General features: G+C 36.4%; 3 protein-coding genes across 4 annotated transcripts; 2 read left to right on the plus strand and 1 right to left on the minus strand.

The window, feature by feature from the left end:
- The first annotated feature begins 546 nt into the window (after positions 1 to 546).
- Positions 547 to 15511, plus strand: LOC309508234 (cadherin-1). 2 transcript variants are annotated; one of them, XM_082182750.1, is made up of 15 exons: positions 547 to 736; positions 1191 to 1298; positions 1719 to 1868; positions 2015 to 2170; positions 2286 to 2430; positions 2534 to 2700; positions 4386 to 4502; positions 4597 to 4782; positions 6631 to 6875; positions 8239 to 8384; positions 10674 to 10895; positions 10982 to 11200; positions 11638 to 11768; positions 11880 to 12011; positions 13824 to 15511. In XM_082182750.1, exons 1-15 carry the CDS (start codon positions 707 to 709, stop codon positions 14031 to 14033), a joined length of 2364 nt encoding a protein of 787 aa, XP_082038876.1. In that variant the 5' UTR covers positions 547 to 706; the 3' UTR covers positions 14034 to 15511. The 2 variants fall into 2 exon arrangements, with proteins under 2 accessions (XP_082038876.1, XP_082038877.1); XM_082182751.1 differs by lacking the exons at positions 547 to 736; positions 1191 to 1298 and having other exon boundaries at positions 1730 to 1855.
- A 339-nt stretch (positions 15512 to 15850) lies between these two features.
- tmem253 (transmembrane protein 253) lies at positions 15851 to 19288 on the plus strand. Its single transcript, XM_082182758.1, has 7 exons — positions 15851 to 16013; positions 16246 to 16410; positions 16956 to 17066; positions 17197 to 17253; positions 18485 to 18592; positions 18681 to 18827; positions 18932 to 19288. The coding sequence occupies exons 1-7, from the start codon at positions 15996 to 15998 to the stop codon at positions 18983 to 18985; spliced, it is 660 nt and encodes a 219-aa protein (XP_082038884.1). The 5' UTR covers positions 15851 to 15995; the 3' UTR covers positions 18986 to 19288.
- A 134-nt stretch (positions 19289 to 19422) lies between these two features.
- syt1b (synaptotagmin Ib) lies at positions 19423 to 24618 on the minus strand. Its single transcript, XM_082182754.1, has 9 exons — positions 24358 to 24618; positions 23616 to 23797; positions 23334 to 23509; positions 21885 to 21998; positions 21551 to 21718; positions 21218 to 21385; positions 20351 to 20468; positions 20111 to 20244; positions 19423 to 20018 (listed from the first exon to the last, which is right to left on the minus strand). The coding sequence occupies exons 2-9, from the start codon at positions 23794 to 23796 to the stop codon at positions 19815 to 19817; spliced, it is 1263 nt and encodes a 420-aa protein (XP_082038880.1). The 5' UTR covers position 23797; positions 24358 to 24618; the 3' UTR covers positions 19423 to 19814.
- Between the last annotated feature and the right edge of the window lie 887 nt (positions 24619 to 25505).

Consider the following 25505-nt stretch of genomic DNA (forward strand, 5'->3'; position numbering starts at 1 on the left):
TTTTAAAGTTGAAACAATGTTGGATTTTAAGTTGTGATAAATAATCGCAGCCATTTTTTTTACAGTGAGTATGTACATACGATTCAGTAACTGATTAGCTAAAAGTCAATAACACAAATCTTCTGTTTGCCACCTTTCTATAGCAGTGCATGGTAGTAAGTTACTGCAGAGTTAATTTTGTGCTGCTGCATTGTTTCATATTTATTATGGAACAGTTTTATAAAGTCTTGACAGCAAATTCACCAGATGCACTGCTGTCAGAGCAAAAAACAGTTCTCATGAACAAATTTTTCCATGATGACATAGCAGCACTTTTGTCTATTTGTTTGCCCCTAGGCTTGAGGCATCAACACACTGCAAACAGTCTGCATTTTATTATATTAGAAAAATGTTGTATATTATTTTGTTAAATATTTTTTGTCACTTCTATGACAATCATGGATGTAGTTTGTTGAAGCTGTAACTGAATTGTCCATGCAATGCCTGCATATGACTTCTGCACCAATGTTTGCTTCATGTTTTTAAACATGCCATCATCTGTCGTGAAGCTCATTGTCCTCTGACGCTTTGCCTTTAGCACCTTATCATAAACATGCAAATGCACACACAAACTGAGATCAGACTTTACAGCACAGCTACCTCTAGGAACTAGGAAGCGAGATACACATAGAAAGTGTGTATTTCATTACTCCGTTACATTGTGAGCATGAAGGGATGTGCCTGTGTTTTGTCTCTGGTGAGTGTTGTTTAATTATCTTTTTCTTATATTTTGGTTTTATGCATGTTGTGATGAAGACACCGTCATCTGTGTATGTCTGTCTGCAAAAGTTTTAAGTCCAGAAAATAGATCTTTCAAAATGGTATATTTTAATTCAAATTAAATATTTTAAGTGTACTGTATATATGGAAATTATTTTCAACAATGAGTCATGTCATTCTTTTTAAATTAATCACTGTGTGAGTATGTATAATTCCTTAAAATTAGTCATGTTTGCAGAATTAATTATAGAATGTAGAAAAAATGTATGCATCAAAATTAACATAGTATTCTGTGTTCCAGCTTTACCTATAGGAGTTATGCAACCTGATTCAAGTGAAAAGTTATACATTTTCTGTTTACTTGAATTTTTTTTAATTATTAGTATTTGAAATCATACATAAAATTATGAATGCTTCATCTGTTTTAACAGGTGATATTCACAATCCATGGAAAGATCATACCACAGTATTTAGAAGCCATTCAACAGGGACAGTTCAGGGGACAGCCATTCAAGAGAAACAGCAGCCCGCTTTGGCAGGTATATTAATGACCCTATTAAATATTATAAAACTGTTTTCTGATTTTCTTTTATTATTTCTAAAAGTATTTAGTAGTTCCAAAAAGTTTTTGGATGTTTATTTGAAATGAAATTTATTGCAAAAACAAGTGGCATCTGCAAATAAATTACTTTTTTGCAATTCTATTATTATTATTTTTTGGATTCAAGTCAGTTTCTTGTTCACAAGCACAACCGTAGTTCATAATCATCACATTAAATAAATATTATTTAAAATATTATTTAAATTATTTAAATATTAAATAAAGACAACTTGTTGTATATTGGATTTAAAAAATGCAGCTTAAGAGTCCAAATACTTTTTGGAAGCATTGTACTGTAGTTCAAAATCCTTTAAAATATTTACATATTTTGGTTATTCAATTTAAATTTGTCATTCAGAATAGCACAACTCCAGAGACCCATAATGGCTTGATGAGGGTCATTCCCAGGCCATATAATGGCATGATCAGAAGAAAGAGGGATTGGTTGATTCCCCCTGTCAGCATTTCAGAAAATGACAAAGGCCCATTCCCAAAGCAAGTGGTGAAGGTGTACCTCTCTTCTATGTGTCCTTTTTACTTTCTATCCTATTTTAATTTGCATATCATTGTCTTCTTTGCTCTGTCTTTATTTTAATATTTTTATTTAACATAAAAGAAGAGTTCTTTTCTTTGCTTCTATGTTTTGCTCTACAGATGAAGTCCACCGCTGCTGATTCCATGAGAATGATTTATAAAATAACAGGTGCTGGAGCCGACCAGCCTCCCAAGGGCCTTTTCAAAGTGGATAAATATTCAGGCATGTTGTGGGTCACCAAATACCTGGACAGAGAGGAAACTGAAGAATACGTTGTGAGTGACCTGCAGTGATCGAAGGATCTCAAACATAACAAAGTTAGTGTGTTACTTTATAGGAGGAGTTTATGTTGATAAATGCTGTATGTTATGTGTCTGTGCACTTGAGCAGCTCACAACTCATGCCTCAGCAGAGGATCAAGACTACACTGAAACCCCTGTTCAACTCACCATAAAAGTTCTTGACCAAAATGACCACAAACCCATCTGTACCCAAAATCCTTTTATGGGAGAGGTCCTAGAAAGGGCCAAACAATGTAGGATGTGGAGATCCTTCTATCTGTCTCAGAAATATCTTGCAATAACTAAACATTTGTTTCTTAGAAGATAAAATAACACAAAATACTATGTTTTATACAGATGTGCCTCTCATTCAAGTGACAGCAGAGGACCTGGATGACCCCAACACCTTAAACGCCATTGTGCGTTACAAACTGGTGAGACAGGATCCCAACGTTGGTGCATTCCGCATTGACCCAACCAATGGAGTCATCAGTCTGGCCTCTTTGGGCATTTTGGACAGAGAGGTATTAAAACTTAAGTGATTTTGCACATGTAGAGACCGGTTGTTATGAAAACTAAAGCAATTGTAAATCATTTTTGTTGTGGAAGCTTGTTGTGTAGCGCAATTGCGCTTCGGCTGACCTGTGTTCGAGTCCAAGCTTGACCTAGACCTTTCCTGGTCTTGCCTCCACTTTGCTTCCTGTCAGTTTCCCTACGCTCAGTAAAGACAAAATTCCACACAAAAAAATCTTTCAATAATATATAAATATTAGATGAACTTAAACTTGAAGGTGCAGTATGTAATATTGATAGCTAGTGGTTGAAATGGGTTCTGCAATCCAAATTCAAAATATTGGAGAGGGTTGTTTCTCCCCAACCTCAGACTCGACGCTCACGCTGGTTGCCAGATTGAGAAAATGCAGCAGGAACAAGCGCAATTATTAATAAAAGGTGACGAGCCTTACACTGTAAGTTGATGAGTTGAATTATCCGCGTTTTAATATTCCTTCTAAACAGAGCTTTTAAAATGGATGCTTTTTAGATTGGGTAGAATCTGCGATCTCTGACCTAGTTTGCTTGCTAGCTACAATACGCTGTGTTTTCCGCCAAATGGCAACCCGTGGTGTCGTAATACTATTGGGTAAATCGGCAGTAGGTGGGATCACACAAAACAAAAAAAAGACATTGCGACACGGAACGCTCATTTCAAAGTAAAACAACTGGCTGTGACATTGTTTTTCGGAGAAACACGAATGTGAACTTAGCATGTTTCCTAAATCTCTGCAAACATTATTATGGTATTTTTGTGCTTTAGTACAGTCCAAAATGTTTTTACATACAGCACCTTTAAACTCATTCTGTTTCAGTTAGTTGCCCATTTTCTTTCTTTCTTTTTTAAGTTTAAGTACTAAAATAGTAAAACTGAAATAAAAATGTATTAAAGCTAAATAGAAACAACCAAACACTAATTAAAAATTATTTAAAAAAACATAAAAATATGCAAATAAAAGCTAATTCAAATATTATATAATAGTAGTAAATAAATAATACTAAAATAACACTGGACCAAAAGGGTCTCTCTCTCTATGAATGGGTGGGTGTTTTCTGCGGATTACCATACTCTGGCTTTACTGACATCAGTGCTTTTTTAAATGGAATTTGTATCGAGGCAGTAAACAGAATTCAGAATTGCAATTTGAAGTAGAATTGAAATGATCTGAAATTGTATTTTTTTATTTTTAACTTGAAAAGGGAAGTTCATCAATACAAACTTTGAATGATGGCATGACAATGCCTTGTTTGAAAGTTTTAGAAAGTTTAAAATCTAATTTGCATTCCAACTCATGAAATGAAAGCGAGCCAAATCTTAAATTCAGAATTTTGCCCAGGTTCATGTCAGGTGCTTCTAGCAATGCAAAAAACTATGCTTTTGGGTGGGTAAAGTCACAATTTATGACTAGTGCACCCAAATTTAAAAGCACCATGTTGATCACAAGAATTTATAATGCTCAGTGTCACATGATCCTTCAGAAATCATTCTAATATGCTTATTTGGTGCTCAAGAAACATTGCTTATTATTATCAATGTTGAAAACGGGAGCTGCTTCATATTTTTGTGGAAACTGATATTTTTTTTATTAATAGCAAGTTCAAGAGAGCAGAATTCCCTTTTGATAAAATGTGTTCATGTCCATCCCTGTGGTAACAGAATCATACGGTGTATACGGCGGCAGATATGGATGGTCACGGTCTTTCTTCCACCTGTATGGTCACCATCATAATCACTGATAGCAATGATAACGCACCTAAGTTCAGCAAAAGAACGGTGAGTTCATTGTTTGTTTTTGCTTCAGGCTTAATCTTCCAAACATCTGACATTCAGTACTTATGAAACAGTCTGTTTGTGTGTGTTTTGGCAGTATGCGAGCACAGTACAAGAAAATAAGGTTGAGGAAATTGTTGCAAGGTTGGTCGTCACAGATAGAGACGAGCCTTTAACTGCAAACTCAGTGGCAAAGTTCACCATCATCCAGGGCAACGAGGAAGGGTTCTTCAACATCAGCACCGGCCCCAGCAGGATGGAGGGAATTATCACAACATCAAAAGTGAATATACAAACAAAACATACAACACACTGAGATACACACTACCGTTCAAAAGTTTAAGAATCAGTAAAGAATTTAATTTAGCAAGGATGCATTCATTTGCTGAAAAGTGACAGTAAATGTATAATGTTTCAAAAGATTTCTGTTTCAAATAAATGCTGTTCTTTTGAACTTTATACACTACCGTTCAAAAGTTTAGGGTCGGCAAGAATTTTTATTTATTTTATTTTTTAGAAAGAAATTAATACTTTTATTCATCAAATAATGATAATCTATCACCAGACCAAGCTCAATGTTTTAAGACTGAACATTGGTCTGGGGAGTCTGTTATGTATTTTACTGCACAAGAGGCGTGATCAACAAGCATAGTTCAAATGACTCTGTACACAATTGGATAGTCCTTCGACCAATCAGACCAACGATCCTTTCTCTTTATTAAATGCTTGCTCTCATATACATCTCAAAGAGAAAGACATTAGGCCTAATTCTAGTCCATATGTCATGATCAGTTCATCGATCGGGTGACGTACTTTGCAGAGCTCCACGAAAACTACGCAAAAAAAACACATGAAAGTTACTGGTATTTACACTCACTCGAGCGATTTGTTTGTTAAAAAGAAGCCATTGAGCATCGCCGAGAGGTTAAAAGGAATTGGACTGAGCCGTAACGGCTCTGGAATTGGATTGGATTAAACCCGCCAATAGCGCGCCAGGTGGATAAGCCAGTTTGTGATTGGTTCCTGCAAATTTGTAAAGGAAGCAGCAGAGATAAATGTACAGGTTTCCAGCCTGAGCTGCAGGGCGAAATCAAATCACAGGCAGATCAGGCTGGGTTTACCCTGTCTAGCAATTTAGCCTATTAGAATGATTTCTGAAAGATCATGTGACACTGAAGACAGGAGTAATGACTGTTACAATATTTCTGTTGTTACTGTATTTTTGATCAAATCAATGCATTCAATGTCTTAAAAAGATATACAAAAAAAAAACTTAAAGGGATAGTTCACTTTGAAATTTAATTTTGTTATGTTTTAGCTTACCTCAAGGGCATCCAAGATGTCGGTGTCTTTTTTTCCGCAGTAGTTTCAATTTTGATATTTTTAGGTCAAACCGTTCTTGTCTGTCAGTCAAATAATGCAGGTCGATGGTTTCGTTCCAATTAACTGCCGTAGCCAAGGCGACTTCTATTGTATATATCTATACCCGCCCGCGCTCTCAGATCACTTGGACGTGGCTGTGTACAAGAGGTAAAAACTATATAAATACTGTTCGTTTTCTCACACAAACCGCTCGTTTCGTGTCTTGGGCCAACAATGTGTACTTACGATGGGGAATTGTTTAATTTGGACGATGGGGAATTGTTTTAATTTGGACTCTGTGCATGCTCTTTGAGACAGTGACCATAGACCTGCATTATATGACTGACAGACAAGAACGGTTTGACCTAAAAATATCAAAATTGAAACTACTGCGGAAAAAAAGACACCTATATCTTGGATGCCCTTGAGGTAAGCTAAAACATACCAACATTTAATTTCAAAGTGAACTATCCCTTTAATAAATATCACTAACCCCAAACTTTTTGAGTATTTTATTGTCTTGAATGAATGAATGAATGAGGCATTTATATAGCGCTTTCATATGTACTACTGTACACCCAAAGCGCTTTACAATCATATCAGGGGATCTCTCCTCAACCACCACCTTCACAATAGCACCGTGACTATTTCGTTCCACCAGCATGTGTGCTGATACAAGCTGCTTCTTTGTTTGTTTTTAACTTGGCTCAGTGATGGGGATACATTTTTTTCTCAGAAAATAAAAATCCAATTGTCCGTATCTTTTTAGGCTCTGGACTTCGAGCAGGCCAACCATTTCTCTCTGCTGGTAGTGGTAACGAACGAGGTTCCTTTTGCTATTCCTTTGCCCACCTCCACTGCAACCGTCACCATCACTGTGCAGGATGTAAACGAGCCACCTGTCTTTGAGCCTGCAGAGAAACGGGTCATAGTTTATGAGGATCTTGCGGTGGGCAGCACCATCCAAAAATACACAGCCAAAGACCCAGACACTGCTAGAGATCAGAAAATAAGGTTTTACATGCATACATACACAAAACAGCACAATTATATGGTGTGTTTTGTGTTTATCTAGCGTATTTATCATGTGACCAACCTTGACCGAAGTTGTAATAATGTCCGTTGTTTTTTCAACGTTGAAACAATGTTTAATGCTAAATGGTTAACAGAATACTTATAAACCAACTTTGAACAATTTTGATATCAACATTGATCCGATTTGCAAAATTCAACCTTGATACATGACGTTGATTCAGTAAACATTGAAATGCCTGCAGGGTATGTTCTTTTATTTTAATCTGAATTCTTTCTTTGTACTTTAAAAACCAACTAAAAAGTTTTTTAATCACCAAAGGCCTTTACAATAAAGTACAGTGGTGGTACCATTTAACAGTTATCCAATGGTACTGTAATACTATGGTACTTTGATGTATATGGTATTAAATTATTAACATATTCATGTATTTACAGTAATTATTTATTATTTATCATCATTTCTACTATTCTACTATGTTGCAGTATATCGCGATAACCACAATCCATAAAATGACAAGTACACAGCGTTAAAGTCTCACATGTAATTTGTTTCATTCATACTCGACGCTGGAGAAGAATAAAGAGAATAAAGAAATGTTTTGACTGAAGAAACGTGAAGAGAATTAACACACGATTGCAACAGTATTGTTTATCTGTGTTCTTCAAACCATCCCATTTCGAACCACTCAACACCACACACTGGTGACGCCTGCTGGTCAACTTTTTAAATGCAAAAAAAAAAAAAAAAAACTCCTGCCATAAAAACAGCTTTTAAAACCCATTGCAAAAGTTTTATTGAAAGTATTTATTTATTAAATGCAATTAACAAAAGATCAAATACCAATAAATAGGAAGTTTCTGTATAACGTGTTCTTTTATCAATTTGCAGGACTTGTCTAAAGGGGCTTGTCTAAACAGACCAATAAGAGACTATTAACTACTACTACTTTTCCTTTTAATTACACAAATGCCTCATTAAAAATGTCTGCAAATATAGAAAACTGATCGAGATCAGGTAAAAACCATAACAGTGGTGGTCATCAGTGATTCATGGGTTCGCTGTGATCTACCCCCAACAGCGAACCATTGAAATTTCGAAACATTGCGAAATTATTTATTTATGATATAGCATTATTTTATGATAGCATTTAAGAAAAAATTTAAGATGTATTGTTAATCGTTACCGTGAAGTATTTTGGCTACGATAATCGTGTAGTGAAAAATCTGATATCGTGACAGCCCTAACTCCAAGGTACTACTATAGTACACATGCAAACAATACCATTTTATGTGCGCCACTGTGTCTGTCGTGCTTATTGTTTTGTTTTTGTTTTGATGTCAGATATAAGTTGCTGCGTGATTTGGCAAACTGGCTGGAGATCACAGAGGACACTGGACTCATCAGAGTCAAGAGCTCATTGGACAGAGAGAACAGCTCATGCATAAGAGATGATCAGTACAAAGTCTTAGTAGTTGCATATGACAATGGTAATTTAATTAAATATCTAGATGATTAAAGACTTGGAATAGTTCACCCAAAAATGAAATTTGTCATCTACTCACTCCTCTGTTGCTCGAAACGCATCTGATGTTGGATTTAGAAGACTTGGAATATATTATTAGACTTTCATAATATAATATTTTGTGTTGAATACTCAAAAAAAAAATGGTCCTTTTAGGAGCTTTACAGCTGTAGTCATTAGCCCCTGTCACACAGTAATCCCTGTAAATTACTGTTAAATTACAAGAACAACTTTTCCAGTAAATACACAAATATGTTGTTCACATAAGCAATGGAGTTCTGTCTTTTTAACTGTAAGATACCATTCGGTAAACTCTGCAATGTCAATCACCGAAAATGACCACATTTATCCACTTGGATGGGGAGAAGCGCTTTAGTTTCACACTGTCCAATTTGACTACCTTTTTTTTTATTTTTTGAGTGACAGGCATTAAGTGGATGATCACACAGAATGTGGTTTTGCTCTTAAAAAAAATAAAAAATAATATACACTCACCTAAAGGATTATTAGGAACACCTGTTAAATTTCTCATTAATGCAATTATCTAATAAACCAATCACATGGCAGTTGCTTCAATGCATTTAGGGGTGTGGTCCTGGTCAAGACAATCTCCTGAACTCCAAACTGAATGTCAGAATGGGAAAGAAAGGTGATTTAAGCAATTTTGAGCGTGGCATGGTTGTTGGTGCCAGACGGGCCGGTCTGAGTATTTCACAATCTGCTCAGTTACTGGGATTTTCACGCACAACCATTTCTAGGGTTTACAAAGAATGGTGTGAAAAGGGAAAAACATCCAGTATGCGGCAGTCCTGTGGGCGAAAATGCCTTGTTGATGCTAGAGGTCAGAGGAGAATGGGCCGACTGATTCAAGCTGATAGAAGAGCAACTTTGACTGAAATAACCACTCGTTACAACCGAGGTATGCAGCAAAGCATTTGTGAAGCCACAACACGCACAACCTTGAGGCGGATGGGCTACAACAGCAGAAGACCCCACCGGGTACCACTCATCTCCACTACAAATAGGAAAAAGAGGCTACAATTTGCACGAGCTCACCAAAATTGGACAGTTGAAGACTGGAAAAATGTTGCCTGGTCTGATGAGTCTCGATTTCTGTTGAGACATTCAGATGGTAGAGTCAGAATTTGGCGTAAACAGAATGAGAACATGGATCCATCATGCCTTGTTACCACTGTGCAGGCTGGTGGTGGTGGTGTAATGGTGTGGGGGATGTTTTCTTGGCACACTTTAGGCCCCTTAGTGCCAATTGGGCATCGTTTAAATGCCACGGCCTACCTGAGCATTGTTTCTGACCATGTCCATCCCTTTATGACCACCATGTACCCATCCTCTGATGGCTACTTCCAGCAGGATAATGCACCATGTCACAAAGCTCGAATCATTTCAAATTGGTTTCTTGAATATGACAATGAGTTCACTGTACTAAAATGGCCCCCACAGTCACCAGATCTCAACCCAATAGAGCATCTTTGGGATGTGGTGGAACGGGAGCTTCGTGCCCTAGATGTGCATCCCACAAATCTCCATCAACTGCAAGATGCTATCCTATCAATATGGGCCAACATTTCTAAAGAATGCTTTCAGCACCTTGTTGAATCAATGCCACGTAGAATTAAGGCAGTTCTGAAGGCGAAAGGGGGTCAAACACAGTATTAGTATGGTGTTCCTAATAATCCTTTAGGTTAGTGTATAGCCTATTGCAGTTATTATAGTACTCAATAACTGCAGAGCCACAGGACTGATGGCGCAACGGTCGGTCAGATGTCCGTCTAACACATTTATATTGAAAAACGGATAAAAACAGCGGAACTTACTGTAAACAGCTTGCATAGAGCTTTATGATTGGCCCAAAGCAGACTTATTACGTCAGCATGTTCTGACCTTGTATGCGCTCATACCGGTAATCCAGTTCTTTGTTCACACACAGCATCATACTGGTAATTTACTGGTAATGTTACATCTTCTCATACCAGGAAATTGCCAGAACCGATTTACCAGTATTTAAAAAAAAAAAAAGGTCCATGTTCACAAATGATCATTTAATGGTAACTTACCAGTAAAGACTGTGTGGAAAAGAGCAGAGTAGACTTTCTGCTAAACAGTCCTTGTTACAGATTACAGAATTTTACTCTTCTGGTGAGCCACTCTTTTTAAACTGCAAACTTTATTAATTATTCTGACTAAGGCAAGGCCTCAAGCCTTAACATTTTTTGCATTGTATTTCTTTCTTTAGATGATGAGCCCGCCACAGGAACAGGCACATTAGTGATTAAGCTGTTGGATATTAATGACAACGCTCCAGTGCTGGATCAGCGCAGAGTCCCAATATGTTCTAAAGAACCAACGCCCATATGTTTGACCATCACAGATCCAGATGGACCAGAAAACGGCGCACCATTCATCACAGAGCTACATAAAGAATATCAAAGAAACTGGACCATCATCAGCAATTCCAGTAAGACTAGTTCAGCTAACATTAAGTTTTGTTAATCTGTTATAAATAAATTGTATATCTCACACTCTTCTCTGTGGTATTCTCAGGCTGTGCGGCGTGGTTGAGACCACTCAGACGTTTGGCTCTTGGCGAACACAGCCTGTTGTTGCGTTTGTACGACTCTAAGATGTTATTTCAGGACAGTTCTATCATAGTGGAAGTGTGTGACTGTAAAGGTGATGATGTGACCTGCTCCAGCGGTGTATATGCTGCTAACATCTCCACCCTGTCCATCTATGTTTTAGCAACTATCTTATGCTTTCTTGGTAAGCAAACAACCCATAAATATGGGTTTACAAACATTTAATTCCTAAATATATATTTGTAAATTATTTATGAACTACCTTTTTTTTTTTTTTTACATTGTTTTTGCAAGAAGTCTCTTATGCTCACCAAGGTTGCATTTATTTAATCATGCATATGGTAAAAACATTAATATTGTGAAATATAATTACAATTTAAAGAACTGTTTTGTACTTTAATATATTTTAAATGTAATTTATTCCTGTGATGTAAAGCAGATTTTTCAGCATCATTACTCCAGTCTTCAGTGTCACATGATCCTTCAGAAATCATTCTAATACGCTGATTTGCTGCTCAAGAAACATTTATAATTATTATAATGATGCTGGCCTTTGCAATCTCTACTAATAACAGTGCTGAGAACATTTAAAAATATATATATATTTCTTATTTTCTTTAGTGCTGCTTCTGCTGTTGTTTCTTTACCTGAGGAGAAAGTGTGGGAGAAAGTTGGAACAGTTTAGCCAGAAACAAGACAGGGACAATATATTTTGTTACAATGAGGAAGGAGGCGGCGAACAGGACCAGGAGGTGCACATGGTCTTCCTCATATCATCTTCATTGAATCCACTAAAGCGTTATACTGTTGTTAAGCCTTACTGTACTCCGTGTTTGTTGTGTATGTACATGTGTGTGTTACAGGACTATGATATGATGCTGTTGTGCTGGAGTCCAGAGATTTTCTCTACAGATATTGCCCCGCCGGCCTTACATACAGTCTTCTATCGCCAACATCCAGAGGAAAATGAAGATATCGGACACTTCATTTATGAAGTATGTATAGAGTGTTTGTGTGTATATGTGCATGAGAGTCTCCATGATTTCTGCAAGTTCAACATACTTGTTGGCCTTGGAACTATGGAAAAGAAAAAATCCAGGAACGCGCCCACAACAGAATTAGGGCTTGGCGATATGTACAAAATATGTTATCGATAATCGACTTTATGATATAGCATTATTTTATGATAGCATTTAAAAAAAAAATTAAGTCTGATTATATGGTCTACCCAAGCTCCGCCCCCAACATGCCCGCCCCAGACATCACTACGGACATGCACCGTTAACACAGGTCATGTTGAGTTTGGCTGCACTTTATCTAATGATAGCCTGCGATTTAGTTATTTTAATTTAATGATTAAAACGTTAAAGGTTTTACTGTGGTTAGTTTCAGCTTAAACAAGCATAAAACATTAGCTTTGCTTGTGTTAGTCCTGCTAATAATTTCCACAGTGTTCTTATCGGTGTTTGAAACAAATTTCGTTTCGCGAGGAGAAATGTTAAATACAACTGAACAGAACAAAACACAATTTGGTGGTTGTTAGAATGTTGAATGCATGTTGATGTTACAGCAAGGTGGCTTGCCTGTTTGTTTTTCATAAGGTCCGATATTTCTCTTTTTTTCTTTTCTTTTTTGGCGGTATCGCCTGTTTTAATGATGATAAGTTTAATTTCCTAATAATGTGTAGCGCTGTTTTTAAACTTATATTCAAACTATAATATATTTGTTATTTGTCTAAAATTAGGAATTCAAAACGAATTGTTTCGTTCTGCATGAGCAAAACAATTTTTTGTTTGAATTCCAAGGTCACCTTAAGCCGCTTACAAAATAAAAAATACTGCTTTATTTATTTAGAAACATAAGTCATTAAAAATTATAATTGTTTTGTTTATTTATATTTTTAATCTAAAGCAAAGTATAACGCTCCCAATATAGCCTACTGTAACGGAGCTGCCAACATTGTAAACTCCGAACGCGTGCATGAGATAGCCTATCATGTCATGTTTGAGCTTTTTGATTAGGCCTATTTATTATGTACAATATTCAGAAACGGTAAAGTTACTTCTACCGTTTGTTTTTCTGATTAACTTTTATTAGACTGCAAACCAAAATAAAATAGGCCTAGGCTTGGCTACTTGATTTATATAATTTTTTTTTTTAATTGGATAGGCTATCTCTGCTATTCTGAATTAACAGGGTAGTTACATTTTTTCGTCTGCAGAACAAAATTGTATAAAAAAAATCATAAAAGATCAAGAAATCCAGATAAAATGTTTAACAAAATTACGAAAGTAAGGATAAATGATGTTTGACAGGGAACGCATCTCAAGGTCGCATACACAGACTCATGTTGCTGTTGGAGCAGTCGGCACTGAACAACAGGCAAATCAAATATTCAGCTAATTAAAGTTACAAAAGTTCAGTGAGTGATTTTCTTTTTCTTTTGTTCTTTGATCAACATTAATGGTAGCAGCGAGTATAGGCTGTCAGTGCACTGATTCAATAGACATAGGCTTACTGTTTTTCTTTCTCAACCGTTTAAGACAAAACCGACTGTTTACGGGGATATTTGAATGTACATAATGGAATGTTGTGTAGTCTCTACCAGCTGTTTGTTGTAGTCCTTAAAAAGCAATTTCTTTAAATTAAAATATCTCCCTTTCCTTTGAACTTTGAGCGTTGTAACTTTGCAGATGTTGTTTATGCTCAGACAGCAACATTACACACTAACTAAAGTTAGAAAAGTGAAATCATAATCAACCACCCCTTTAAATGCATGTGTAATATATTGGATTCTGTTTCTGTAGAATCTGTGCACAGCAGATGATGACCACTATGTGGCGCCGTATGACTCCATGCTGGTGTTTACTCATGAGGGTGAGGGGTCTGAAGCTGGATCTCTCAGCTCTCTGCAGTCGTCCATCGGAGATGGAGATCAGGACTTCCAGCATCTGCAGAATTGGGGACCTCAGTTCAGGAGACTGGCTGATATGTATGCTGTAGGAGAAGATGAGTGATATGTCCTCAATATTTATGTACGTGTGTATAGGAGAGTGTAATGTGAAATCTGTTACCAAATATGCTGTAATGTGTTAATACATTCTGACAGAAAAATGTTACCTTTAGCTTGTCACTGGGGGAAGAGGTAGTGATGTTACATATGACACTGAAGCTATCAAAGCACGCACCGAATATGCAGTGCAATTTCTCATCAATCTCTGTGCCGCAGCACGTATTGTTTTCAGAGAAACACATGGTCAAACAAAAATGAAGCCTCTCTTTCTTTCCAGTCACGTGAATGCTTTACGTTTCGGAATGTTTGAATACAGACCAATACTCTAAGGGTTTATTGAAGTTCAAGTTTGTTACTACATTTTTTTTACCCTCTATTACATTATCATATATTCTGCCATATAAACAGTATAAAAACCATAAAAAAAAAATTAGAGCACCATTACTTGCCTCATACAACTCTGTTGGTCATATTATTATTATTATTATTATTATTATTAATAATACATTGAATTTTTTGCCAAATTTTAATTTGTGAATTATAATATCAGAAAACTGAACATTTAGCATTGTCAGGCTTTTATTTGTGTTTAATGGATGAAACAACGGAGCATTTTTCTGTGTTCTCATTCAACCCGCCACATACCTTATCTACCCCAAAAGTACTTTTAAGGTACCCTTAATATACTAATATGCACCATTTAGGGATAGATTAGGCAGAAAAGGTGTAACTTTGAGGGTTCTTCCACAGTGTTAGGTCGTGCCAAAATGTTAGATCGGATGGATCTCCATGTCATATATATCAGATATAATAGATTCGACGCCGGACGTCGAATCCCTGCCAGAAGATATCAGTCTTCTATCAGCCTAAGAGTTTGACTGACAAAGCCAGGGAGGAGCAGGCGCTGGAGATGAAGTTGTTTATTGAACAATCTTAGTTGCGTATGTTTCAAGACTTCTTCTGGACAGTAAAATTCCAGAAAGTGTTGTTATACCAAGGGTAAAACAACGGAAAAATTAGGCTACTGCTTCACCTCATCGTCCTGTGACGTTAAAAACCTTGAAATGGAGGAATGAAATGAAGACAAACATCCCTTCAAACCACACAATCATAACATTTTGAATTCTTAAGATCCTTCATCAGTGACTAGCTGTTGAACACGTAAAGAGACTATTTGTATGCAGTGTTTCTTACAGTATAGAGTTAATTCAGAAAGAATCATCCAAGGATGGTGCTTCAGGTATCTTTTTTTGTTTTCTCTCATTCCTTACTCTAGTTTAGGATGTAGTTGTTTTAGCAGAATTTTTTTTGCAGACATTTTATATTTGCATTATGCAACTGAAGCTGACTAAAAGCTGACTAAATGTACACAAGACAAGCACCTGCTCTTTATTTATTTATTTTTTTGCTAATGAGTTTTACGTTTTAATTTGACTTTTGTTTAATACAATGGTTTATCTCATTACTACTTTGTTGTATTTGCCAGTGCTTTTTTGCTATTATATAAAATAAAAATATAGAATGTTTAACCATCCATAAACACTGTTTTAGCAACTTATATAATGTTATTTTAACGTGTGCATTTTTGTTGTTGCTTTAATTCAAATGTACCCTTTATAAAGCTTACTTTCAGTCAAGTCATCTTCATTTATATAGCACTTTTAACAATATAGATTGTTTCAAAGCAGCTTTACAGTGATAATAGGACATTAAAGTAACAGAGATTGTTTTGGCTTTACAGCAGCTCTAGAAGCAACAAGATTCATAATAACCAATATGAAACTATGACACTAAAGCAACCTTTGACCAGATTCTGCCAAATCGCAGATCAGGACTCTCCCTATTGGGCGGGCTTTAAGCACCCTGAGAAAGAACTTTGACCCTGCATTTGACGAAGACGGATCTTCTTGAAGTGGTTCTGTATACTTCATTGTTTGTTGATTTGTTTTGGTTTTTGGACCGTTTCATGCCTGGGATTCCGGAGGTAAGTTATGCATTATTTTATTTGTGAGGACTTGTCAATAACAGTCAGATATAGACTTTATATTTTTTCAGTTGTCAGACATGACTGTAAATCCTATGTTCTACTGCTCTAGAAGTATATGTTGACCAATCTAATAATTACACAACTAAAATTTAAAATCAGTTTTGGAATTTCACCATAGCCAAACCATTTGCTGCCATTGTTTCTCATGATGTCACTTGTTTTGTCCCAGATGACTCAGAACATGTTCCAGGAGGGACTTCATCAGGTGTTTCTTAAGGAACGCCCTTTGCCCAGCGTAGTTTCAGATGCCGACCCCGCAACTGGACAGCTGGTGGAGGATAGACTGGTCCGTTGGTTTGGGACAGTGGTCAACACCCGCATCCTTCTCTCTGGGGTAACAAAAATCTAGTTTAACTGTCATAGACACCCAACAAACCCAATAAAACTGATTACATGAAACATGTATGCTCATCTTTGAATGTTAATATAGTATTAGACTATCCAAAAAAAAGCATATTACCATGCCACATTTCTGCAATATAGAGTACGTGTACAGTGAATAGTATGCTCATTTTTCTGTATTACATAGAATCCTTGGATGACTTGTAACATTTGCCCACTTACACACATGCATCCCTTCCAATTTTTGAAGGTCAACTTCACCTTTAATTTTCAGTTTGACTTGGATTAGGAACTTAAACCATAAACATAACATAAACTACATCATAAACTTTTTCTTGACTCATTATTTGATTGGACTGCCAAAAAGATTAAAAAAATAACCATTAACACCACTCACTTAATTAAACATGCAAAATGTGCCATACTAATATTTGAAAGATTTATTGTTGCATATAACTGCTTCACATGCTATTTTTGACCAATTTTAGACAGTATATACTGTGATTATTATTATTTTTTTCTGTTCTTCTCTCTCAGGTTGTTCAGATTTTCAGTGCTGTCTTCTGTATTCTCTCCACCTTCTCGTATACTTGTTTGACTTTCAGCTGTTCTGCATCTTTGACAGCTCCAGTATGGTGTGGTCTGTTTGTAAGTGCTCAAACTAACATTTCTATCAGAAAATCAGAACAAAGCAATTATCACATGCTAGAGTAGAGTTACTAATTAGTTGTTTTTTAAATATCTGTGTATTCATATTCATGTTTATGTCTTATATTAGTATGTAGCCACCGGGTCACTTGCAATTGACGTCCAGAGGAAACCCAAAAAATTCAAAGTAAGTTTGTTTTATGTCTTTTTTTTTTTTTAATGACCTTAATGAGTTTCCACCTTAACCAGCTACAGTGACCCAAAGCATATAAGCATACTTCATTAGTCAAAACACAATACTGTTTGCCTAAAACTATATCTTTAATGCTTTGTCATTTTTAACTCAACAAACGTCTTTGTATAAAATGCTTGAAAAGTGTGTTTGTGCTCTTTTTTTTTTTTTTTTTTTTTTTTTTTTTTGATGTTTTGTTGTCTGATGATATTCAGATATTTATGTCCAAATCAAATGTTTGTTGTATAGTTTGGGACAAATGTATTGTGTATGTTCTTATACATTTACCAATTACATTTAACCATTTAGAAGATGCTTTTGTCCAAAGCGACTTACAAATGAGGAGAACAATAGAAGCAGTTAAACAAACAAAAGAGCAACAATATGTACGTGTTGTGACTAGTCCTAGTTAGTCAACAAGGTTTTTGTTTTTTAAATAGAATAGAAATATAATAGAAAGTGTTAGTATTAATGGGTCAAGTGTTGACGAAATGCTTCTTTAGCCGTTTCTTGAAAATGGTCATTCCACTAGCAGTGAACAGTCAAGGTAAAGGTCAGTGAAAGTGATTTTGTGCCACTTTGGGATGGCACCACTAGGCGACGTTCACTCGCAAAACGCAAGCTTCTGGAGTGAGTTTAGGGGAGCAGAGCCAGTGGTTGTTCTGTAGGCAAACATCAGTGCCTTGAATTTAATGCGAGCTGCAATTGGCAACCAGTGCAAGCTTATGAAGAGAGGTGGGACGTGCTCTCTCTTCGGCTTGTTAAAGACCACTCTCGCTGTTGCATTCTGGATCAGTTGCAGAGGTTTGACAAGGAAGGCCTGCCAAGAGAGCACTACAATAGTCCAGCCTAGATAGAACTAAAGCTTGGACCAGAAGTATGCTCCATTTGGAAAGGCCTGATCTTCCCAATGTTGTATAAGGCAAATCTGCAGGACCGGGCAGTTCTAACAATGTGATCTGTAAATTTTAGCCGATCAAGGTTCCTGGCTGTCCTGGAAGGAGTAATGGTTGATGAGCCTAGCTGAATGGAGAAGTTGTGATGAAGTGTTGGGTTGGCCGAAACCACAAGCAGTTCTCTCTTGGCAATATGACGTATCATAGCATATGATATGTCATATGTTAACATCGTAATATATCATATAGTCTGCTTGTTCGAGTAATATGAGATATGTCCTGTGTTGTAGGTCATGACTCTGATGGGCCTGAACATCTTCGGCTTGCTGTTTGCAGTTTGTTCTTTTTTCCCCTTCTTTATGAAATCCGCACAACTTGATAAAGCCACCCCTCAGCAGGTGCGAATACAGAGACACTGACACTCACTAATAAGCCATTGGCAAACCACTGGAAATGAGTTCATGTCTCTTCATCTCTCTCTCTCAGCGCATTGGTGTGCATGTGCTGAAGGGCAGTGGTGTAATGTCCATCCTCCAGTGTATGTTTGCAGCCATGTACAGCCTTTTTCTTATTTGGAGAGGTATGCAGTCCTACAGCACCTCCTACAGAAAGGACTACATCAGTGTAATGCAGGTACAGCATTCACACCTTCAAACTCCACAATATGCTGTTATAAATGCAATATTAATGGTTATTTATTTTATGATTAATGCAATATCTGACCCTGTGTGTCTTAGAACAAAGAAGAACATACAGATCCCCTGCTGGAAAATGAACAGTTCAGCATTTGAACTGTCAGTGCGTGAAATCAGGAAACTTATGCAAGCAAATTTATGGCTTATTATATTTTGTATAGAGAATAAAATAAATAATGCATTTGCAACCCAGTTTACTATTACAAATAACAGTGATATTGCAAAAACCTGAATATATATATATACTGCATACTTCCAATTGTTCCATACAATTTATGTTCTATTTAATGTTTACTTCATTACATATGCATGTAATTTGTGAGGATCACATGGAACTCGTCAATGATTTTGTATATTTATATATTTATGTGCAATTATATTAAATTGTGTCTTAATTAAGATGTGTTGTTGTGCCATTGCTGAAAGTAATAATGTTCTATTCTGTGAAGACAACATAAGTTTACTTTCTTAATAGATGTTACAGGTCTTATTCACAATTCATTAGTGGGCATCATTCTAGAGAAAAGAGAAAATTGCATAATCAAAATGTAATAATTTTTGCACGTGGGGAAAAGATATATATCAACAAATATTGTAATAACATACTTTTCACCATTATTTTCTAAGTTTTGTGTTTCAAACAGAGTTATAACAGAAGCTGCATTGTTAATGCTGTTTCATGTTGTCTTTAATACAGTTTTTACATCTTTAATACATCGTTTAATTTATATTTGCACAATCTGCACAAGATACTGAAAATGAATGGTTCTGATGATTAATGTGGCTGAGAGAAATGAGATTTTAGTAGATCTACCTCAACCTCTACCCACATACACATACATGCATACATATACACACAAACTTCACAGATAAAAGCAAACTGCTGAATATTTAAGTACGCAAATGCTCACACATACAGACAGCTTCACTTATTTGACAGTTCAGCATCCACATCCTCTTCAGGTTTAAGGGCGTGCCATTGGGCAATGGGTCTTCTTGGATTGGCTAACATATCTGACCAATGGCGCTGCTCCGTTCCTGAGCTGTTCATTCCAAGGAAAACCTTTCCAATGGCATCATTCTTCCCAATTTTGTCGTAGTCTAACGCCGTCACCACAACCTGCACTTTCTATAAGGAGACAAGACAAGAACCATCAGTGTGGTCCATTTCAGAAGACTCAGAAGACATTTAAAATAATTTTAAGATGACCAGAACTCTACCTGAATGTGCTCAGATGGAACTTCAAAACTAAATGATTCGTTGTAATATGGGTTTAGTGTGTTTTTCTTAATTGTGGTTTTCTTCTTTTTCAGTCTTTTGCCATTCTGCATCAGGTGGATTTTTACATATGGGTCTGTAGGACAGATATATAATGTCAGAATCAGTGAACTAGGTGGAAAGATATTTCAGACCTGTGATCTGAAATGTGTCATTATATAATTGGGCACTTTTTCACCCACCTGAGAGACCACCCACATCCATTTTTTTGAGGTTTTTGGCCTCCAGAACGACAACGGTCAGCTTTCCAGCAGTGGGTACATAGCGTAGAGACAAGCAAACATCACCTAACCGCTCATGCTGTTGAGTCAACAACACAAAAGTCAATTGTTATTTCACTCATCCAGAAATCAACACATTTCTGCATAAATCAACAGCCAAAGAATCAAACTAAATATCTGACTATAAGCAACTTTGCCCAAGTCATTATGTGTATGTATGTATATATGTATATAAGTGATGTCCAGAGGGGATATTGGCTTTTGATGACCCTATAATTTCGATTAAACCACCAAAATATGAGAAAAATATTTTATTTTTTAAATATGAGGGAAGAACAAAACACTAAACTTGGTTAAGGTGTTTATCTGACTAAATTATTTGGCAAAAAAAGATAAACTACAGTTACAGGTTTTATTTTACTATAAACAACTCTTGTCTTGAACTAATTTTTAGTAATGTAAAAATAAAGGCTGGAGATTTTCCTAGGCTGGACATCTCTTTTGGCTAGTAAATATAGAATATTTAATTTAATTATTTAAGTTTATACTTTCCTCTTTTTTTCTATGAATCTTTATATAATGGAAAGTACATTTTAATATTCTACTCACATGTGTTTTAATATATAATATTGTGAATATATATTCTAATCAAAGTTAATAATGTATTTGTTGCAAAGCATGCTTGTGTTGTACTAATTGTTTTGTGTCATTCCACTTCAGCATGCTGTAGGTTGTGGCCTATTCAATTCAAATTCCAACTCAAGAATGAAGGTTTTTTTTGCCCAACCCTGGAGTTTATGTATTCAAGAATCCCTTCTTCACTCGTACCTCCTCTTTCTCGGCTTTCTGCAGATCTCTCCACTCTTCTGTTAGATGACTGAAGTCCACCTTATTCATCTGCACCCTCACATCCCCAATAGCATCATGTTTGGAGAAACGGTCAAAGTCATACACTGTCATGACCAGCGTCTTTCCACCAAGCTCTGCATATGGAACCTGCAGATAGAAAGGCAGAGTCTCATACGTTTCCGATAATATTTGTATACAATTAAATGCATTATTGTCCCCATAGCACATTTGTAATTGTGAATTTGTATGCTGGGACCTCTCTAACATTCCTTCCATTAAGGATTTTTAGTGTAAGTGGATTTTAAGAGGTACCTTAAAGGTGAAGTGCTCATTAAAAGTCGGATCTAGTGTTTTGCGGTGCACTTTTGTCTCAAATTTTTTCTTCTTGTCAGGGAGTAGGTAGACTTTCACATAGGGATCCGAAGTGCCACTCATATCCATAGCAGCAAGACCTTCTGCCTGAATCACACCCACAATTAACTGAACAAGAAAGAAAGTCATATTTTTATATTAATGTTATTATTATTCATAATTTTATTTCAAAATACAGTTCTCCACACCAACATTATAATTGCAATGCTTAAGCAAGTTTCTCTCATTAATATGGATGACTGAATTAACACAGGTCACTGATTTGTATTCATACCGCGCTGTCAGTGAAGTTGTAGTCAAGGGTATAGAGAAGTTTTCCCAATTTTGCAGCCTCTTTAGACTCTGGATCCTCTTCTTTGGGGTCAGAATCAATACCGTGATGGACAGCCTGTAAATACAATATTATTACAATTCTTCAGTCACATGATCCTTCAGAAATCATTCTAATATGCTGATTTGGTGCTCAAGAACATTCATTATTATGACCGCCGCTAGCGAAAGCGGTCATATAGGGATTGTCAAAGTTTTTTTTTTTTTTTTTTTGTCATCTACTGAATTTTTCGTCAACGATACCAGGGACACCGAAACACCGGGGAACATGAAATTTGGTGGGCATGTAGCCCCACTAGACTTTTACAGAAAAATTTCGTTTGGTCCCCGGGGGCCACTCCCCCCCCCCCCCCCCCCCCCCCCGCGCTGGGCCCCCCCAAACCCAAAAAATTCAGTTTTTCCTAAATAACTATCTGAACCGTGGCACCGAGGATGAAGACATTTTGATGGTATGTTGGTCTTAAGGGCCCACATCAACCTAGCCCATAATCACTCATTTGTGATTTGCGCCCCTCCCATAAAAAATGAAAATGCAATATTATTCTGCTTTAATCGCCCCTATCTTCAGTTGAGATGTTCAGAACTGCACCATATTTCATGTGTATGATTAACTTGACATCCTCTGGGGGTATGCTAAGTTTCGTAGAATTTCATCCATGGGGGGGTATAAAATAAATTCATTTATGTGCACATTTAGGTGGTGTTGAGCGAAGGGTTGCTGGTTTAGGATGATACTGTCACACACACACACACATGCAGGAATACAAACAAACGCAAGCATGCACACACACTGACATCCACACGCACAGACACACACCCATACACACACATACAAATCCACATGCACAGACACACACACACAAACACACACACACATGTACGTACGCATACATACACACACAGACACACACATACACAAACACACACACATACATACACACACAGACAGACATGCACATACTACTACTTTTTTTAGGTATATACATAAACACGCAATACAGCCAAATTGCTCCACGTCATTTATTTTTGTGGAAAGCCAGTGCAGGCCTGAGCGGCGGTCATATTTTGTACCGCCATGCGGTACATCTAGTTATTATCAATGTTGAAAACAGTTTTTGCTTAATATTTTGAGGAAACTGTGATACATGTTTTTTCTTTGATGTATAGAGAGTTCAAAAGAACAGTATTTATTTGAATTAGAAATATTTTGTAGCAGTGTTTTCTCTCTCATTTTTGATCAATTTAATGGGTCCTTGCTGAATAAAAGTATTAATTTCTTCCCCCCAAAAAAGTCTTACTGACTCAAAACTTCTGCACAGTGTGTTTGTGTGTGTCAGATGCAGGACACTGTATATGAATTCAATTAATCATCAATTTGTTTAATAATTTGTACCTGTTTTGTTCCCTCTTCTTTGACGCTTGACATATTTATGGTGTTCTTTTCATTTTTTTCTTTCCCACCCTTATCTTTTTTCTTCTTAAATATCATCTTTTTGCATAAACACAGGCAGCAGCTTAACGTGATGAGGACTACGAGGAAGCCGAATGCCACCAATGCCCAGGATGGTACTGAAACAACACACACACACACACACACACACACACACACACAGAAATTACAATAAATACAAAGGTGTGTGAGTGTATAAGTAAGAGAGAGAGACTGTGTACTCACATGGGACTTTATGAAGCTCATTCAGAAACTTGCTTCTGATGCTATGGGCCAAACTCTCTGCAGTTGTAGGCTGAACAGCAGCGGGTGGAGAACTCGTAGGTCCAGGTACCTTTGATCCATTCTGTGCTGGAGATGCTGGAGATAAGGAAGGACTAGCCAGTAGAGCATCGCCCTCATGCATTCTGAAGCCAAGCAGCAGACAGTTGCATTATCTAAGAGTTGCATGCGACTTTATAAAGTTTTTAACTCCCTTAAGACCTTTTGCATTTGCATAGTGATCTTAATGCTAATGAATTAGGAGCTTATTATAAAGCGTAAAGGCAAAGACAGGTTCACATTCAGCGCACACAGCAGGTGACATGACGCTCCTTAACCTTGGATTATTTTAAGAAATGCTGAGTAGGAATTTATTGATTTTCTCTCTCTTTACAGTAAAATGAGACACAGAAAGCCAGTGACACTGATACCCCTGAGATGCTCTGCTGACTCAAACTTATACCTGAATATGCACGACAAATAATAATAAACATGCATATACACCAATAAATAAACCATCAAACATATCCTTCTAATATTTGCAAACCTCAGAGGCATTCAGAATTTATTCAAAGCATTATATAGTTTATGTAAAAATACATGCAGAACCTGGGACACAACATGATCTTGTATAAGCACATTAAAGTTCACTATAATCTAAGGATCGTAAAGATTCACACTAAATTTGAGGAGGGAGAACACTTACCTGCTGCTCTGATTTGAGGAGTGCCCTCGGACTGACAGTTTATCTGAATTATTGTAGAGCAAGAACAGAAAATTAAAGACAGAAAACAAAGATAATGAGGGAGAGAAGTCTTGTGCGTCTTGTGAGTCTCTTTTAAAAGAAAGAAAATATTATAATGATTGACTGACCACTGCTAAAGAGAGAATGAGAGAGAGAGAGAGAGAGAGAGAGAGAGAGTGACTGTAAGAAGCATCCAATTGGCAAGCTGTGCAGCAGTGGGTGGAACCAAATGGACATTATGACAAAGGTTATAACAGAAAATATTTGAAAAGTAGGGGTCACATTAAGCATTATTTCCCAAAATCTTTGTAGGACACAGAAATGTCTAAATGTCATTGCCACCCTAGAACGTCATCATTTCCAACACACTCTGTCAGTCAAATAGTCAAAAATATAGCCTAGCCTACTGTTGTTTTAATTGCAGTAGCCTATAGGCTATTGTAGCATAATAAACATTTCTTGAATATTTAATTATATATATTTTGGAGTGAGTAGGCTACATATATGTTATTGAAGCTTGTAAGGAATAAAAAAAGTTAAAAGGTAGGCTAATTGTGACTTTATTCTCGCGGTTGCGCGTTTAAATCACGCAGTTCTGACTTTATAACTCACAATTGTGGAGTTTATATCTCACAGTTCTAAGAGAAAAAGGCAGAATTGCGAGATACAAACTGAAATTCAGACTTTTTTTCCTCGCAATTCCGAGTTTAACGTTAGGCTATGACTCGCACTTTTGACATTTTCCTCTGAATTGACCGAATTATGAGATAAACTGTCGTAAATGTCGCAATTACCTTTTTTAATTTTTAGTCCTTGATGGAAACAAACGATATAGACTATAGAATATCTTTCCTTTTGCACAGAAATTGTTTGATATTGTGCATTTCAATGAAATACAAAGCGTTTACTCATTAAACGTTCCTTTTTTAGTCTTTAAAATGTGTATATCATCATAGTTTAATGATAGTACAAAGAACTGGTTATCATTAGGTCTACATTGCAGTTGTTACAACTGCAGAAATTACTTAATTTCAATGCAAAAGGAAGCATGCAATATATTTAAAATGTTTATTTTTGTTAAACATTACTTTCATAAATCATTAATATTG

Source organism: Leuciscus leuciscus (genome assembly GCF_965113295.1).
Source record: "Leuciscus leuciscus genome assembly, chromosome: 10".
In the NCBI taxonomy this organism is placed as follows: domain Eukaryota; kingdom Metazoa; phylum Chordata; class Actinopteri; order Cypriniformes; family Leuciscidae; genus Leuciscus; species Leuciscus leuciscus.